Source organism: Etheostoma cragini, chromosome 24 (assembly GCF_013103735.1).
Source record: "Etheostoma cragini isolate CJK2018 chromosome 24, CSU_Ecrag_1.0, whole genome shotgun sequence".
NCBI lineage: Eukaryota > Metazoa > Chordata > Actinopteri > Perciformes > Percidae > Etheostoma > Etheostoma cragini.
In genome coordinates, this window is record NC_048430.1 from 7,854,308 (window position 1) to 7,871,937 (window position 17,630).

The 17,630-nt window shown below is 40.4% G+C and overlaps 3 protein-coding genes across 3 annotated transcripts in view; 2 read left to right on the top strand and 1 right to left on the bottom strand.

Moving 5' to 3' along the window:
• The first annotated feature begins 410 nt into the window (after window positions 1-410).
• LOC117939131 (C-X-C chemokine receptor type 2-like) lies at window positions 411-2,983 on the top strand. Its single transcript, XM_034864152.1, has 2 exons — window positions 411-458; window positions 1,444-2,983. The coding sequence occupies exon 2, from the start codon at window positions 1,446-1,448 to the stop codon at window positions 2,508-2,510; it is 1,065 nt and encodes a 354-aa protein (XP_034720043.1). The 5' UTR covers window positions 411-458; window positions 1,444-1,445; the 3' UTR covers window positions 2,511-2,983.
• A 927-nt stretch (window positions 2,984-3,910) lies between these two features.
• On the top strand, window positions 3,911-11,136 carry slc19a1 (solute carrier family 19 member 1). Its single transcript, XM_034864146.1, has 6 exons — window positions 3,911-3,974; window positions 4,769-5,408; window positions 6,782-7,565; window positions 8,506-8,698; window positions 8,909-9,050; window positions 10,499-11,136. Exons 2-6 carry the CDS (start codon window positions 5,112-5,114, stop codon window positions 10,700-10,702), a joined length of 1,620 nt encoding a protein of 539 aa, XP_034720037.1. The 5' UTR covers window positions 3,911-3,974; window positions 4,769-5,111; the 3' UTR covers window positions 10,703-11,136.
• A 2,993-nt stretch (window positions 11,137-14,129) lies between these two features.
• LOC117939132 overlaps window positions 14,130-17,630 on the bottom strand; it is a 5,230-nt gene continuing 1,729 nt past the window's right edge. The window contains exons 2-11 of the mRNA XM_034864153.1: window positions 17,443-17,580; window positions 17,150-17,275; window positions 16,828-16,988; window positions 15,996-16,095; window positions 15,772-15,870; window positions 15,528-15,548; window positions 15,188-15,208; window positions 15,028-15,054; window positions 14,882-14,935; window positions 14,130-14,578 (exon numbers count right to left, since the gene is read on the bottom strand). Coding sequence (XP_034720044.1) covers window positions 14,559-14,578; window positions 14,882-14,935; window positions 15,028-15,054; window positions 15,188-15,208; window positions 15,528-15,548; window positions 15,772-15,870; window positions 15,996-16,095; window positions 16,828-16,988; window positions 17,150-17,275; window positions 17,443-17,580 — 767 coding nt within the window. The 3' untranslated portion in view covers window positions 14,130-14,558. The remainder of the gene's footprint in view (window positions 14,579-14,881; window positions 14,936-15,027; window positions 15,055-15,187; window positions 15,209-15,527; window positions 15,549-15,771; window positions 15,871-15,995; window positions 16,096-16,827; window positions 16,989-17,149; window positions 17,276-17,442; window positions 17,581-17,630) is intronic.

Genomic DNA, 17,630 nt, shown 5'->3' on the forward strand with positions numbered 1-17,630 from the left:
GTGTGTTGTCTTGTGCATTACACTGTGATGTTTGTATTGTACCATGTTGCTGTCTGCATATATCGTTTTTCAGGGAGTATTTTGTTGCCTTGCACTTGTACATGTGTAATGACAATAAAGTTATCTATCTATCTATCTATCTATCTATCTATCTATCTATCTATCTATCTAAGAGAGAGGTTTCTTAAGCTCAACTGGTTTCAAGGTAGTAGTACCTGACACAGACCAGCTAGTGATGCAATAGTTCAGATGTGAAAGTATCACTGAATGCAGAAACATCAGAGTAGCTGCATCTGATGAAGATCCTCTGATTTCATGACGCAGGCGTGTGCAGTAACACATCGGGGAAGGAAACCGGACATTGGGTCAACTACCCACAAAAAAACCATTGTATCATAATTGTACACATTTGGTCTTAGAGTTGTTGTCATCTTTGAAAGCTACAGTCAAGCCAGAAGGTGAGCCTCCAAATTTATTTATATAAATTATTCTCATAGGTGGAAACTATAGAACACATGTGTGTATTACAGGGGAGACAATGTAACTATACGTAGAATAAAAAAAAAACATAATTTGGGTAGAAATGAAAAGTTAAATTAATAAACATTCTCTACTTGTGTTGTGTTTACATTTCCTTAGTCAGCATTATCCCCAAACTCTCAATTTTAGGCACAATATAGCTGCTGTTTAGAAAAAGTTAGGCTTAATTTAAAGCTATTTGGCAGCCCTAAATTGTGGGAAATAGTTGTAAAGTTGGAAAAAGTAATATGCTCCTATTTTTGCTGTTGACCCTTCTTTTTAAATATAGTGGGCTATTGTCCATGTCCAATCATTATTTAAAAAACAGGCAGGTGAACAGGCGAGGCAGAATATACAGGATCTCAGAGATGGCAAAAGTGCTCACTTCCCGTACTCAAGAAGAAGTACAGAGAATTGTGTTAAAAATACTCTGGTAAAAGTAGAAGTACTGATTTAACTTCTTTACTCAAGTTAAAGTAACAAATTAGAGGCTTGGAAGTTTACTTAAAGTGTAAAAGTAAAAGTAGCCTTGCGAATGACAAAGCTACCTGGACCAGACAGAGGTTACTACAGAGCACGCTGACAAAACACAGTGGACAAGTACTCACAGTCACCTGACAGATGAGCTCATGTATAAAACTGAAGTAACGAGCCAATTTTGTAAAACGTAAGGAGTAGAAAGTACCAATATTTGTGTTAAAATGTAAAGAGTAAAAGTAAAAAGTCGCCCAAAAAATAACCAGTAAAGTAAAGTAAAAATAGCTGAAAAATCTTGAGCAGGCCTACGGTAACAAAGTATTTGTACTTTGTTACTTCCCATCTCTGCAGGGTTTCAAATTGTACTTTTAAACATGCCAGAAGCTGAGTCAGTGTCTGTGTACTGTTGGGATAATGTACTAGTATCTATCTGTTTTCCATCCATAGTCATGTCGTTCGTCTATACCTTTGAGGGTTATGAACTGAATGAAACCATCTACAACATTAACACGACCTACATTCCGGATCTAGAGAACATAGCATGCGTGACAGGAGCTCTGTCTCCCACAGCAGCTGTGACCCTGTGTGTCGTCCTCATTGCCATCTTTTTACTGGCAATACCTGGGAACCTGTTGGTGGGATGGGTGATCGGGACCAGCAGACAGACGCTGACTCCATCGGATGTGTACCTGTTTAACTTGACAATAGCAGATGGTCTGATGGCCCTGACCCTACCGTTCTGGGCCGCTGCAACCATCGAAGGATGGGTCTTTGGAGACTTCCTTTGCAAGTTCCTCAGCCTCATCAGAGAAGCAAACTTCTACACCAGCATCCTCTTTCTGGCCTGCATTAGCATCGACCGTTATCTTGTGATAGTGCGCGCCAGTGAGAGCCTCCGGAGTCGTCAGAAGATGTGCAGCCGGATCCTCTGTGCAGCGGTTTGGGCCCTCGGTGGGGCCCTCGCTCTGCCTGCGCTTTTCAACCAAGTCTCCGAGCTACCTGACTCAGAGGGGATGATGTGCCAAGAAAACTTCCACCTCGGCGACGCGTCCTTATGGAGGAATTTCACTCGCCGGTTTCGCCACATTTTTGGCTTCTTTCTCCCGCTGGGTGCCATGATAGCCTGCTACAGCGTCACCATCGCCAGGCTGCTGCGCACTCGAGGTTTCCAGAAGCACAGGGCCATGAAGGTGATCATAGCCGTGGTGATTGCGTTTCTTCTGTGCTGGACGCCATATCACGTCGTCCTGATAGTGGAAACACTCCTGAGGGCTGAAGTGATACACTATGACTGCGCTTTGAGGAAATCAGTGGACAGGGCTTTGGCTATAACTCAAAACCTGGCTCTGTCCCACAGCTGCATCAACCCTGTCCTCTACGCCTTCGTGGGAGTGAAGTTCAGGGACAAAATGACTCGACTTCTCCCGTGGAAAGCCAGACAGGAGCGGATGTCGGGGTCAAAGTTCAGCAGGTCGACATCTCAGACCTCAGAAAACATCGGAGCTGTTCTTTGACATCGATCAGTGTTCACTCCCATTTAAAAAAAAATATATTTTTATGATTGTGTTTTTTCCCTTTTTTGTCTTTAAACAAGAAACGAAGTTATTTCCATCTGAAATTTGGATAATCTTTGATTAGAAGTATAGCCTGTAGCAAGTATTTTCATGTAGTCTCTAATTTTGATTTATGGTACACTGCTGCCATCTACTGTTCTCTACATCCACTGGTGAAGCCTCTGATTTGATGACATTTATTTTCATTTTTTCCTCATTATTTCCATTTTCCATGCTCAGGAGGAGACCAGCGTTATAATTCTGTAAATGCTTTTTTAATGTTTTTTAATCTTGGAGTGCATGTATTTTAAATAGGTCTATACAATAGGTACCCCCGATGCAAGCCTTCACTCTGACACTGTTATCATAATCCATCTGATGTTTCTGTTTTTTTATAGCTTATACTGTATATGTTGAAAATGTTTTATAAACTGTAAAATGTATTCAGGTTCAGACAAGCTCATCATTGGAAATAAAGGCAATGCAAGCTTTCCTGCACTCCCTGATTTAATCTTGTAGATTTGTGGTTAGTTAATATCCACACGGGGTATTTTCTAATGAATAAAATAATGAACTCATCTGTCTTAATTGGAAATACGCTTTTGAATTAATGAAATACCAACGTTTGGAACCAACCTGCATGGGATAACTCAATGTATGATCCTGGAAATGGATGACCTGAAGGTGAAAATCCGAGGGAATTTCAGTCTCAATGTCTAATCCAATATGGACAGTAAAGACATGCTTAGAAAACATTGAAAAAAACTACATGAGGAACTCCTAGTACTAGCGTACATTGTGGTGAGATCGTTTTGCCATCAATTTTGAATAATTTTGATGCCTCTATTGGGAGCAATAATGCAGCATGTAGGCCCACAGCCCCTCTACAAATAGAAAATAATATTAACTTGTAGTTTTAAGTTAAACAAAATTCAAATGTGGTATTTTTACTGCAACCTTCAGTATTCCCTGAGAAATGGTCCAATTATTATTTTAACAGCACTCTTAGCAAAAACAAATATTTTCTAGGCTTGACTACTTTTTCAGATCACATCTACTGGTAAGCTAATAATAGCTGCATTTATGTTATAATATAAATTTAATATTAGGCCTATGTTACAACATATCTGCATGTTGCCTTTATGGCTCATTAGAATTATTATTATTTGTGATTTTTGTATTACAAACCTATTATACTATTACACTATTATCGGTCCAACAGATGGCGAGCTAAGCACTTGCAAAATGCAAAGTCAACAAAACATGTGCTATGTGTTTAGTAACTTGTTTGTTCCATTATTGTGCAATCAACTTGTGCTGGCAGTAAAACTGCAGAACTACATTTCCCAGTTGTCAATGCGATGAGATAAGATCAGTGCGCGAGCGACAAGCGCTGCAGCTTCAGAACCAGATGGAGCTCACGAGGTAAGTAACGTACCCTTCTCGTGCACCCTGGAAGTATAAATAAGCTTGTTGTTGTGTCCGCGGCCTGACAGTTACTTGCTTTAAAAAAATTGTGTTTTTCATTTTTGTGCCAACAAAAGCTAAATAAGTGTATTGTTTTTACACCGTTATCCAGCATGCTAGCTAAATATCACTACATACCTGTGTAACGTTGTGCTAAAAAGGTATTTATTGGTTGCATTTTTGTTGTTGTTTATTGTTGTGACCCAAACAACCGAACCACAGCCGGGTTTAGCTAGCACATTAGCAGCTAACGCAGGCAGTGAAGCAGTGGAATGCTAACATGCTGTTAGCCAATTAGCTAGTGACTTAGGTAACTTGTTTGCATTGCCCATAAAAGTCATGCCACGTAACGGTGACTCGGGCCAATATTCCATTCCTCAGGAGCACACTGTTTTTCACTTGTATATGATTAATTAGAAAGTAACACTGCAGAGAGAGAGAGAGAGAGAGAGAGAGAGAGAGAGAGAGAGAGAGAGAGAGAGAGAGAGAGAGAGAGAGAGAGAGAGAGAGAGAGAGAGAGAGAGAGAGAGAGAGAGAGACTGCATTACTTGGAGCATGTCCCTGATTTATGCAGCAGATGATTTAACTTGTTTTGAGGTATAGGGAATAATTACCCTAACTGGTTCCAGTTCATTTAACTGTAAATATTTGCTGGTCTTCATACTCGAATAGAATAGAAAACACACCGCTCTAATGTCAGCTTTCTGCACAGTGTCAAAATAGTCTAACTGACAACATCTTTATCTTTTCAGGTTAACAATGACACCAGACCTAGCTGCTGGATAGCTCGCAGTCAGAACATGTGAGTGTCAAATGGAGCAAAGGTCAACATTTCCTCTTACATGCCGACAATGGCATGTAGCATTTTAACTACCTTGTTATCACCTTGTTAAAATGATCATTTTAAACCATTTCCATATTCTCTAGCATGGAAAGGCAGTTGGATTGAAACCCAAACAGTTGGGCTTTTACTTTTGTTTCCTCGTTTCAAGTAGGAAGTTGGCATATTTTTACGTCCCGAAAAGTCCTCACATGGCGATTTGACACAGCAGAAAAAAATCGTACAATCTGTATCCCAGTGTTCCAGCTGAAACAATGGTAGCAGATGACACAGCAGAAAGTGGGGACGGATCAGACTGGGAGAAGAAGATGGACCTGAAGGCGCCTGCATTTGATGACAAGGGAGGACATGAAGATGGAGACGTAGAGATGATTGCTTCGGCGGGGCTGTCTCCTTCCACGGGTCCCGTAGAGGAAGCAGAAGAACCCAGAAAGTGGAAATGGGCTGTATTTTTCTTGTGCCTCTTTGGGTTTATGGCATCGATAAAGCCCGGGGAGCCCTTCATTACACCGAATCTACTCAGCACTGAGAAGAACTTCACCAGAGAGCAGGTTAGTGGTGTCCCCAGGGTGAAATGTGTATATTGTAATGTGTTTAAAAGGTATATTTGTCTTTGTGTGGACACCAGTGCAAAAATCATTTTGAATGTATTATTAAAGGGTAAATACTGGATAAAAAAAAAAGTCCAAAATGAAAGACATTCAAGTCATTGTTGAGTTGCACCCTGGGCTCATATACAGGAAAACACAAAAGTTAACCTGTGAGACTCATTCAGTCTAGCACTGATTACACATTAGAATGCGTGTCCTGTGGGGGAGTCTGCTGATCCAACTAAGTGGTCAAAGTTCACATTCCTCCAAGTGGGTCAGTGTAATAAGTTTGTGAGTGGTTTATTAAATCTACCAAATCATTGCTGGACTGAAGTTGTAGATTTTGTAAGCTTTTCATTTTGTGTGACAATGATCTCGCCCTAAGAGTTGATACCTTGTCAAAGTTAGGCTTTTAGAGAGGAGTAACTGCTAAATATTTCCAGCATTTGTCTCTTAAACTAGACTTTACTTAAGTTATCAATCAACTGTAATAATCACGTCTATCCCAGCAGTCGTATCAATCCAAAGCTAGTCCTGGTTACACAAAGTAAGCACAGACTGTGTCTGCCTGAGAGATTTTGTTCCATTTGAGCTAGTTTACTTTAATGAATTTAAATGTTATTATTGTTGTGCTGGGCAACAATGCTTCTTATCATATGGTCTTCTTTCTCTAAACACGTCCAAAATCATGTTACCAAGCTAGGATGTGATTTAAAAAATAAAAAGGGGAAGAGTTTGTTCTGATGTTTTCCTCAGTCATCAATAATAGGTCAGAAAATAGTCCAGACACATCTTCAAATGTCTTGTTTGGTTTCACTTACACTTAAAAAGCCCTAAATATTAATTGTACAGTACTATAAATCAGATATAATTAGGACATCTTCATATTTGACAAGCCATTTTTGGAGGAAAATTGCTGTACTCAACAATGAGAAATTTAAAATCTAAAAAGATAGTGGAGTAATGGCGGGCTGAGCAGACAATGAAGTTACACTCCCTCTGTTAAATGTAATTGGAGCTTCTCTGTTCTTTTGTTTTGATAGCCGGCATGGCGTGCATGTTGCGCGCATTGCCGTGAAAACAACCCTAAGTATTAGGGAACTGTCTATGGGAGCTGCCTGGAGGAGATCCAGCCTGCTGTTTTTTCCAGTATTTTGAGTACAACCCCTTAGTGTGTGTGTGTGTGTGTGTGTGTGTGTGTGTGTGTGTGTGTGTGTGTGTGTGTATACATAGATACACTAAGTATCCTCCCTGCAGAGACACATACTGTGAACTAAGACTGGAGCATTCCTCTGCCTCGCTGATATTTTAATTGACTTTACTGTAATTTCCAGGTGACCAATGAGCTCACTCCTGTCCTGACGTACTCCTACATGATGGTGCTGGTGCCAGCCTTCCTGCTGACAGATCTCATGCGCTACAAGCCCGTCCTGATCATCCAGGGCGTCAGCCACGTGGTCATCTGGCTCCTTCTGCTTCTGGGCTCCACCCTCATTGAAATGCAGTTGATGGAGGTCTTCTACGGCGTCACCATGGCCTGCCGCGTAGCCTACTCCTCCTACATCTTCTCCCTGGTCAGCCCGGCCCTCTACCAGCGCGTGGCTGGATATTCTCGCTCCGCAGTCCTCTTAGGGGTGTTCACCAGCTCAGTGTTGGGTCAGCTGTGCATATCCCTGGGAAATGTCAGCTTCTACACCCTTAGCGCCATATCTTTGGGTTTTGTCAGCTTTGGTCTGATTCTCACGCTGTTCCTGCCCTGGCCTAAACGCTCCTTGTTTTTCCACCGAACGTGGAATCAGGAGCAAAAGGACGCGGCCGCAGTAGCCACCAAATCAGAACTGGACAAAATGAACCAGCAAGAGAGTGTCCCGTCCTCGGCGCCCCCCCTGTGCCCTGCATCATGCTGGAGGGACTCTGTCCTGGTTCAGATGCTGCTGGAGTTGAGAAACGTGACCAGGAGGCCCAGCCTGAGGCTCTGGTCCCTGTGGTGGGTGTTCAACTCCACAGGGTACTATCTGGTGCTGTTCTACGTTCACATCCTGTGGAACAAAGTCTCCCTGGACGCTGAAGACAAGACCATTTACAACGGGGGAGTGGAGGCAGCTTCCACACTGCTGAGTGAGACATTTCTGCAGCTACAATACTTAGTTTTGAATATCTAATGCTCAGTCCTCATACAGCACGTAGGTTTCAGTTTCACAGTCCTGGATGCTTTTTATTCACATTGGCATGCAAGTCCAACTCTCCATCGGCATTTAGATGCAAATATTGGGGACAACTCCTCTGCTTAACAGCAACTAAATATTAAAAGCTCAAAAGTTTTTTTTATTAAACTCAAATATGTCTTTATCCACGGATCCTTGTAAAGAATGTTTCAAGAAAAGAAATGTGTTGAAATGCTTTAAAAGTTCAAACATGGATGTTTGTAGACAAAAGTAGAGTGCATTATACAGTTTTGTTAATGTCACAAGTAGGGCTGCTCCACAAAAATATCAATATTGAAATCATGGTTATTAACACGACTACTCATTGACTTTTTGGAAAGATGTTGCAATCATTGACCTTAAAACAGTGTAACTGTCACACAAACCAACAGGGAAAGCACCAATTGTGAAATTGCCCTTAATACAAAATAAGAGTTTACTTGCTAAACGTAATGAGCAAAATTGTCAACTAACTGAAACTGAGTGCAGATGTACCCGTTTGTCTTTCCAGTTTATGGTATTAACATTGAGCACCAAAATATCCAAATTGGGTCAGATTCTACAATCTGCGATAAAACATCCCATTTGCACATAAAAAATGTAATTTGTATATTATAAATGCAAATACTGGTGCGCATGTAAAGGTACTTGGTGTCTCCTGACCCCTTGAGAGACGTTTCGATTTGCCTTAAATAGCTTTAAGCCATTTGTTAACTTGCGTTTCTTCTTAAGTTTAAAAGAAGGTGGTAAATTTCATGAATTCTCAGCACTTAGACTTAAATTGCCCTTTTGAGAAGCTTGATAAATACAGGCCCAGATGAGCGGAGTTTTGATTGCTTTGTATCTATCTGCAGGTGCATTGACTTCATTCACTGCTGGCTACGTGAAAATCCGGTGGAACGTCTGGTCTGAGCTGGTTATCTGTGTCATCACAGCACTGCAGGCAGGTCTGCTGCTCCTCATGGGCACCACAGGCAACATCTGGGTCTGCTACACGGCCTACGTCCTCTTCAGAGGCTTCTACCAGTTTCTGGTGCCTATTGCCACGTGAGTGTCAAATAGAATGGGTTTTAATCTCGGAATGAAAATACAAAACTATCTTCTTAATCCTCAGTTGAAACTGTGGTACAGCAGGAAGTTACATCTATGCATCTCAGGGACTGTGGGAAGGCAACAGATACATTTTAAAGTTTCCTAAACTGGAGCTTTGTTCTCACCCGTCTGGCCTGTGGTGATCAGTGTATCGTCTCTCCATAGTTTCCAGATAGCCTCGTCACTCACCAAGGAGCTCTGTGCCTTAGTGTTTGGCATCAACACCTTTTTGGGGACCATACTGAAGAGCATCATCAACCTGATATTTTCCGACAAAAGAGGCCTGGGGTTGGACGTGCAATCTCAGGTAAAACACTCACGCTGTTATTTAACAGTCCTAGGTACCAAAGTCAGTACTTTTAGGGACCTACTGAATTGCCTCTAAAGTATCAAGTATTGGAAATGCCTCGCCATGCAATATCCAATTTCAATACCGTAAGAGTACGTCTCATCAGAGTCAGTGAGCCGTTTAGCATGCAGCTTATTTTTGTAAAGTGTCCTTGGGTTTCATGAAATGCGCTACATAAATTTGTTGCTACCTCTAGCTACCTCTGCATTTATCCGCCGGTAAAGCTCCCGTTGGACGACACAATTCAGAAGGGTTGGATATCGGCAACTTTCCCTTAGGCTGAGAGATGGGTCACAATATTGCTTGATCATATTGATAACATTCCTAATTTAAAAAAATTTAAAATACTAACAAAAAGCATGCTGAATTTAAACATTTCTGTTTAACACTTAATATAACGTTCTTCACCTATCAACCCCAATGTTGACACATTGAAAAACACACAAATACTTTAAATAAGTAATGGGCCCGGGTCTGTCTTACAAACAAAGTTGCTAAATTTGGTGGTCCCGTCTCTTATTGGTGTATATTATAACATGTTTTATATTGATATTGATCAACTGAATTATTGCCCAGGCCTACTTTCCCTCTTTAGCATTTAGCTTAGCGCTGTAGAACCCATAAACAGCACTGGCTCTGGTGCTGGAGGCAGCACATCCACTGGTTGTTGACAATGTTCACATGATTCAACCTTAACACTTAAGATAATATCAAACAAGTTTAATTTTGTTTGAACGTCCAGTTGAGAAAAAGACTCGGACCGCATTTTATGACCGCCTTACACGCCCCCAACCAAAGCAAGACTCTCAGGATTTCAATCCAATATTGAGACATTTGTCTGCGACGGTGGAATCCCAGCAAAAGGAAGCCATGCAGAACAACGAATGGGAAGATAGTGTGCCGAGGTACCTGCCCTGATTATGGCCGTACACGCTAGGGAAAGGCAAGTTATTCATATCTCTGAGTGCTTTACATACAGAAATGACTTTTTAAAGAGGGCTTATGATCAGGGGGAAAATGCAGAGTACAATGAAAGTTGAATAGCTCTTTTCTCACAGGGCACTTTCTGACTTGTCAAACAGGTGTAACAAATAACAGTAATTGCTGGAATAGAGTGTATGTGATTAGTTTCACCTGTGTGTGTAACAACTTGGGCAACATCTAACTGGAATTGTTCTGCAATATTTGCTTTAACAGATACTGCGAGACAAGTGAAATCACACGTGTTTTTGATATTATTTAATGCAGTTGGCTCTGTTATTTACACTTCAGTTTTGTTACCTGTTATTTAAAGAATATACGTTATTTATGTGTTGGGGGGTAAGCTTTGGTCATCCTCCATTATTGATTTATGACTGAATTGTCTTGCATGTCTTAATATGTCTCTTTTTGTCTTTTTCTTACAGTTCCTGGTCTACTTTGTTTACTTCATCATTCTCACTGTTGTCTACTTTGTGTGTGCCGCTGTGGTCGTCATCCGGCAGTACAGAAATTGGCCCAGTGGAGGAGGCGGGGCCAGGGAACAGGCGGCGCCCACGGAGCTCAGCCCCATGGCCACAGATTCCGAGGCCGAACCTTTATCCAACGGCAGAAGTGCCAAAGCACAGTGACAAGAAACCTGTCTCGCCTTAAACCGGTTTCTTTCAGTATCTTGTCTAGATCCCAGGTTTGGCCACTAAGCTCTTCCGACTCAACGGGATCAATCCCTTTAACGCTCTAATGGTGATGGAGTGGTTTTAGTGTTAGCCGCTGAGCCTTAATTACAGAAGTGCCTCCTCGGACACCTGAAGCTCCTGTGCAACACTAGTCAGGAAGGCGTCTCGTGTCCGACGTCTTGGAAGAGTTGTTTTTTAGTTTATGATCAGACGCTGTAACTGAGAAGAGTAAATTCTACTTTTTTATTTTTGTATTTAACACACTACACCAAGTAGTACTAGGTTCTTATAGTGAGACAAATCCACTAAAACAGGGAGAGGGACCATTCATGTAATGGCCAGAACTTTGCCTTTTCTTGGTGTTATGTACAGAAAACAAAAAATGACTTCACATAGTAATCAATTACAGTTCAGGATTATACCATCCTGAACTGTCCTGTTTCAGTGACTCATGAATACTGTGTGACCTCTAAGTATTACTTTATGATACTCTACATTCTAAATACAACAGGAATCACACATTTTAGTTTCTTTTAGCACTGCTGTTATAATATTAGTTTTATGAGTATGTTTGTGCCATTTTGAGAAAAAAACAAGACCAAATTAGTGTAAATTGCTAGATACAGGTTTCCCCTTCTGCATTGATTATAATCACAAATGGTTTATTTGAAGCTGAGAACTGCAGATGGTATGCAGTGTTTTATGTAATGTAATTTATGCTGCTAAAGTTGCTCTTTGTGGTTTAGCAGCATCAGAATATTATATTGAGTTATCCGTGTTTGATTCATTGAAACATGCTGCAGAATATGTTGCTTTGGAGCATTCACATGTGGGAGTAGTTTACACAGATGTATGCCTAATTGACAATTGTTTTAAATGCACATCACTGATGTTGGTTATCCAATGTGATATTACTTAAGTGTTGATGTTAAGCCGTATCAGTCAGGTGATAGGATGAGGAAGCACCTGTGAGCAGTATTGCTGCCTTTGCCTCTTATTTTTCACTGTGTATTTTAAGTCCAAGAACAACTGTCTGTTTTTTTTGTTTTTTTAATTTACAATCAAAAACAGAAAGCACTAGTCATGGTCCTGTGGAGAACAGAAATGCAGTGTTACAAGATCCAGTGCAAATATAAAATTTCCATCTGCTTCAAGCAGCGGACCTTCTAACAGAGACACTAGTAGTGACTGAGGTTTGAGTTGGATTGAACTTACATTAAGAAGATATTCTTTAAACTTGATTGTAATCATTGCTGCGATTAAAAATGTAACTGAATCTGTCTGAATGCTGTAAAAAGAGAAACTGATTTCAATCAGATGTTAACTTTTTTTATTCACAAATAAATAGTCTTTGGTCAATTAAAAAGCTCCTTGATCTTTAACATTGTATGTGTTAACATAAATCTTTTCCCTGGTATTGAACTGTTGATTAATTGTTGATTCCAGGGATTTTTGCAGCTGAAAACCTTCTCACAAGAAAGCTTTTAGGAGTTAAAACACACTGTTCAGTGTCCAGTTTTATGAAGTATTAGATTTAACAGTGAGTTGTTTGGTCAGCTGCAGTTGCTGCTCAGCATGAAGACCTAGAACCCTCTGATTATTTGTTTTTCTGAGTTTCTTAGTAGGTCAGTATTCTTTTTATATATCTCGACACTGATGTGATGAACCCTCTCTAGTGTAAATCTAGTTCTAGTCTGACAACCTGCTGGAAGTTCTGTTTTTAACTGTACGTCTCCGAATCAAAAGACTCACCAGACTGAGCAGAGTAATCTGAGTCAGAACTGTATCGAGCTGTTAGCTAAATTTGCTGTCGCCCTATAGCACTGTCGTCCTTTCGAGTACACAGTGACTCAGCCGCACACCCAGATGATCACTCATTCAGTGTTGCATTTGCACCACATTATGTATTTGTGTTGTTGAAGCTGAATAGGTTTAGTGTACATTATATAAGTGTGGACCTTTGGTATGACTGTGATTCCATTGGCTGCCATTGTTACAGTTGAATACTTTCACTTAGAGCGGAAACATTGTAAATCCACTTGGGAAAAGAACTGCTCCACTATACACCTTAAAACCTGTTTAATCTTAACTTAGTAAGTAGATCAACTGAGTTTGACTTGTAGAAAATCAAATAGAGCCCTAAATGCTGCTCAGTTATTTAAAAGTACATTTAAGCAGACCGTACTCTAAGCTTGCAAAGGAAAACCTTTAACTGATATGTGCAGACTAGACACAACGCAGCTTGTTCATACACATGGTTGCTAGGTCTCTGCATATGTCCTCTACCTGCCTGTTGCAGTTTTAAAATGGCGATCTAACCCACGGTACACATGACAGATATTTTATCAATGACTAGTAAAATTGGTCCACTTGCTGCCCTCAAGTGGTTCAATTTCTGGACTATCTGACTTAATTTATAATTGTAATGTATGAATTTCAGCTACAACATAAATATCTAATTTAGTGCTGTATTTTCCTCTTGGAAAGATGGCTAAATTAGAAGAAAAAAAAGGTTAAAAGACATTGGTGTTTTGTTGTTTTTATTTTAAGTACAGCCCATATAAAACACTTTGTTCATACATCATTTATATCCTAAAACAAAAGGCTAACAGGGTATGAACAACTGAGGGCCTTCTGTGGAAACCTTGGAGCGTTTAGAACTTTTTACAACATAAAATGTCGGAGTCACAACTCATCCTTACGCAGCGCTGCTTTGTGTGTCCTGTAAAGACGAGTATCTCAAATCACTGGAATCACCTGAACGTCCTCAGTCAGTACATTGCAAAAGGCTAATTTGACCATTAAAAGTGGGGCTTTTTGTCAACAAACGCCTAAGATTTTAGCTGTATTGAAGTGCAACATATTTCAAACTACCAAAAAAGTGTGAAGTGCAAAAACACAAACGCACGCACACACGCACACACAACTCTGTTCTCCCACAATTTAAAGTAGAATACACATTCAAATACCAACATTCAAATATGTAGAGGAGTAAATGACATCTGGCAGTGACAATAAACATGACATAATAAAAGTTTGAAAGTTGAAATGAAACCTGCCAATATTTTCTTTACAACACACATAGTAGCTGTAGCTGAGGAGTCCGTGGTAAACGACTAGGACAACAATGCCTTGCCTGTTGGTTGACCTAACAATGACGTCTTTTTCCCCCCCTTTGCTGTCAGTCCAGTTCCTCCCCAGGCTGCCCTGGCCCTTGTCTAACACTGTGAGACACAAACCTGCTTTAATGAGCTAGAGGTCTTTGTCAGGTATGCTGACCCGCCTTTCACAGGAAAGAGCAGTTTCCTGTGTTAAGCTGTGAGGCCCCTCGTTGCCTCTATGGAAAATCCAGAAATGTCAGGAAGATCTGCGTCAAGTCTAAATTACATTCTGGGCTGTTAAGTTCTGCACTGCAACTGTAGTCGTTTTCATATCATGATTAATAACTTAAATATTGTCCTTCTTAGTGTCTTATAATACACAAGACTTAATGTAGATCCCAGCAGGTAATAGCTACTGGGCTAAACTCACGTATTTTGTTTAAAACGAGCAGCAGAACGCCAGCCTTAAAAAAAAAAAAAAAAGTGTCTTTAACAATCCACTTTTGGTCATTTTGTGTCTAAAATATATTTTTTGAAAATTAGCCTCAAGATACGTTCACTCTTTTCTTTGCTGTATTATTAGTTCTAGGTTTGAGGCATTGGAACTGACAACACTAGTGTTGGTAACAGAGAATAGACCGATCCCATGTGCACTTCACTGTGGGTCGTCTCGTTTTACACCTGACGTGTCCTGACTGACGTCTGGCCGCCTACGTCATTGGTGTCTCCTCTGCCAAGTGACAAAAAGAGAAGAAGAAGAGTCACAGTATATACACAGTATTAGCTAGTTATATGTCGTCGCTGTCGGTTGTAAACCTTGTATTTACAAAACCGTTGATGAGGCTAATTTGAAAACTTTTGATTGAGCCATTTCCCTTTAAACCCCGGACGTAAATGGTGACCAATTGCATTTAATTATGGAAAAAAAATCTAAATGATGAAATATGGAGATACAATGTTTCTGCTTGAGTTTGACATATGTGCTGTAAGTGCATAAAAAGTAAATTATTACATTTATTTCCCAGTATCTTACCGTCTTTTTGTCCCTTCTCTTGGGCAATGCTGCCATTAGATACGGGATCTCCTGCTGTTTTAATGATACAGACGTATGGATGTCAACATTTTCATCATAATAAAAAGATAAGAAAATACATAAGACCGGCTGTGGCTGAAACTTACATGTTCTACCGGGATTCTGCCAGAAGTCTGTAGTGGAGGACAACAGGACAGCAACATTAACAGAAAACACAGCACAGAAGAAGTCTGTTGTTATACATGTAAAGGTCCCCGCTGTTTGATTCTTAAGGCATAACTAGGTATAAATAATGAAGTTACTGACCTGCTTGCCATGGCATGGATGCTGCAGGGAATTACAGCAGATAATACGTCAAGAAAGTCAGCATTTATCTCTTTTTACTCAAAATGAACAGGAAAGAACTTCACCACCAGTAATCTCATTTGGAGTAAATATTCATCCAATCAGGTATTCGTTTGCCCTGTCTGCTTCTGATGAAATGTTGCAATTCACATTTTTGATCCTACATTTCCCCAAAGGCCTTTTTTTAGACATTAATTACAATTAGAATAATTCCCGCACTTGCACTGCTCCTTTTTCTTAAAACTCGTGCACACTTGTATTTTGTTTTTTTACCTTTTTATTAATTTAAAAGATGTCTTACCTTTTTGGAAGAACCACATTCCTAGAGGCAATCACACACACACACACGCAAACACACACACACACACGCGCACACAAACACACACACACACACACACACAGGTTTAAACTTACTTCTCACATTATTAGACAGAATAAAATACAAAAATGCAGACAAATCCTACACAAAATGTGCTTAATTTGATGTTACTAATATTGATAAGCATTTTAATAAAACAAGTAGATCCAGTGTCATGAGTTTTCACCTGCTTTACATCTGTGAATGCCAACCACCAGCAGCACGACAAACAACAGAACCACAAAGACTACGAGCCCTTTGGGGATGTTCGGTTCTCTTTCGGGTTCTGTCCAGTGACAAAAGAAGCAATAAGTGGACTTTATCAGCGCAGGTCAAACAGAGGACATTTAGCGTTGAAATTGGATGAGACAGTTCCTCACAATTCAAATGTTTTCAGCGTAATGAACTTACGATCGCTTTCGAAGAACGGGTTGGAGATAGGGTCGCTGCTCATCTGACTGACTGGATTCTCCAGCTCACAGCTGAACTTGTCTGTTCTGGAACTGTTGTCCTAGAAGTAGCGGGAAATAGTCAGTAACACCAAACATGTATACACACACCTGGTGTACCTCCTGTGTGTCAAACTCAGTGTCACCCCTGTGTGTAAATGTATTGAAAAATGATAACTGAGAGACTGAATTTGACAATTATTTGCATGAGAATAATTGAATTTTACGTACACTTTCTCTGACGATACCAGGTTACTGTAACTTATGAATAATTTGTGTTTGAAGGACGGCTGAAATATTTTAAAAGTGAGGATTTATGTTGATGAACATTACCGACTAACTCAATGCCTTACCAGGTCAATTCAAGTTATTTGTACTTCATTGAGAAAAAATGTACACGGTTAAAGGACAATTCTGACGCAAAATGATCCTAGGGGTTAATACAACATGTGTACAGAGGCGACCGTTCTCTGGGATATGTTTTCATACTAATCAAATGGGACCAGTTTTAGCGCAACCCGCTAATTAACTCCTAACGCTGACACGTCGTTTACAGTTCAGGGAACACAGAGGGTGAGCTTTTCTTCCATTGTTTCGCCGGTTTCTGATACCGTATGTGTGTCGCTTCTGACGACGTCACATGCAACTGTTATCTCATTGGTTACGCTGTTGAAAGGTCCGCGGCAACTAGGTCAAAGTTGAAATAATTTGAACTTTCGTGTGTAAAACTGGGGATTTAGGAATTGCACGTTGCATCCCACCAACAGTGACATGCATCATCGCACTATGCAAACCTTTGTAATGCGCTGCTCCTTAGATGAACCTGTCACATCGCTGCCTGACTTCCACCTGTAGGTGAACGGTTCAGCGCCTGTGGTGTCTCCCTCACAGGTCAAATTACAGCTGGTCCTCGCAGCATCACAGGATTTCCCAACAGTGGGTTTAGGAACGGAAGCTGAAGAAAAAAAAAAAAAAATTACAAATAGGTCATTAGAGTCACTTTTTTAGTTTCTTATTCCGATTTCCCAGATTTCATCACATCAGGAATTGAACTCAGGGAAACACACAACCACACTCATCAGCCTGACTAATGTAAAGTGTAATTCATGCACTTACAGATGACGATTAGATGAGTTGGATTCAAGTCCATGGCGTTGATTTCCGGTTTGTACAATCCAGTGTAATTTGGAGTCAGTCCTGTGATTGTCATCTCTCCACTTGTAATGTTGAGTTCACAGCGTACTTTAAACAAACGCCAACAGGGATGGTATTAGCTTCTCAACAGTCTGGAACTCACACCACCATTTAGCAATAATCAATCAAGACACCTTTGAGGAAAGCACATATTTGATCCCACAGATAACCAAAGAGAGTGAGCTGAACTCGGCTCAGGTTACCTTGGAACTTACCAAAAGGATCCAACTCCTTTCCAACCCACTGGACTGCAATGTTATTACCATGTCTCCACACTATGGTGTCGATGGCACCAGAGAAGGGACCCGGTTTGATGACAACATCATCGCCCACCTTTTTGTAGAGTAGAATCACTGCAGGGACAAAAAGAAGCTCAGTGTGGTTTTGTTTTAACATTAAAAAG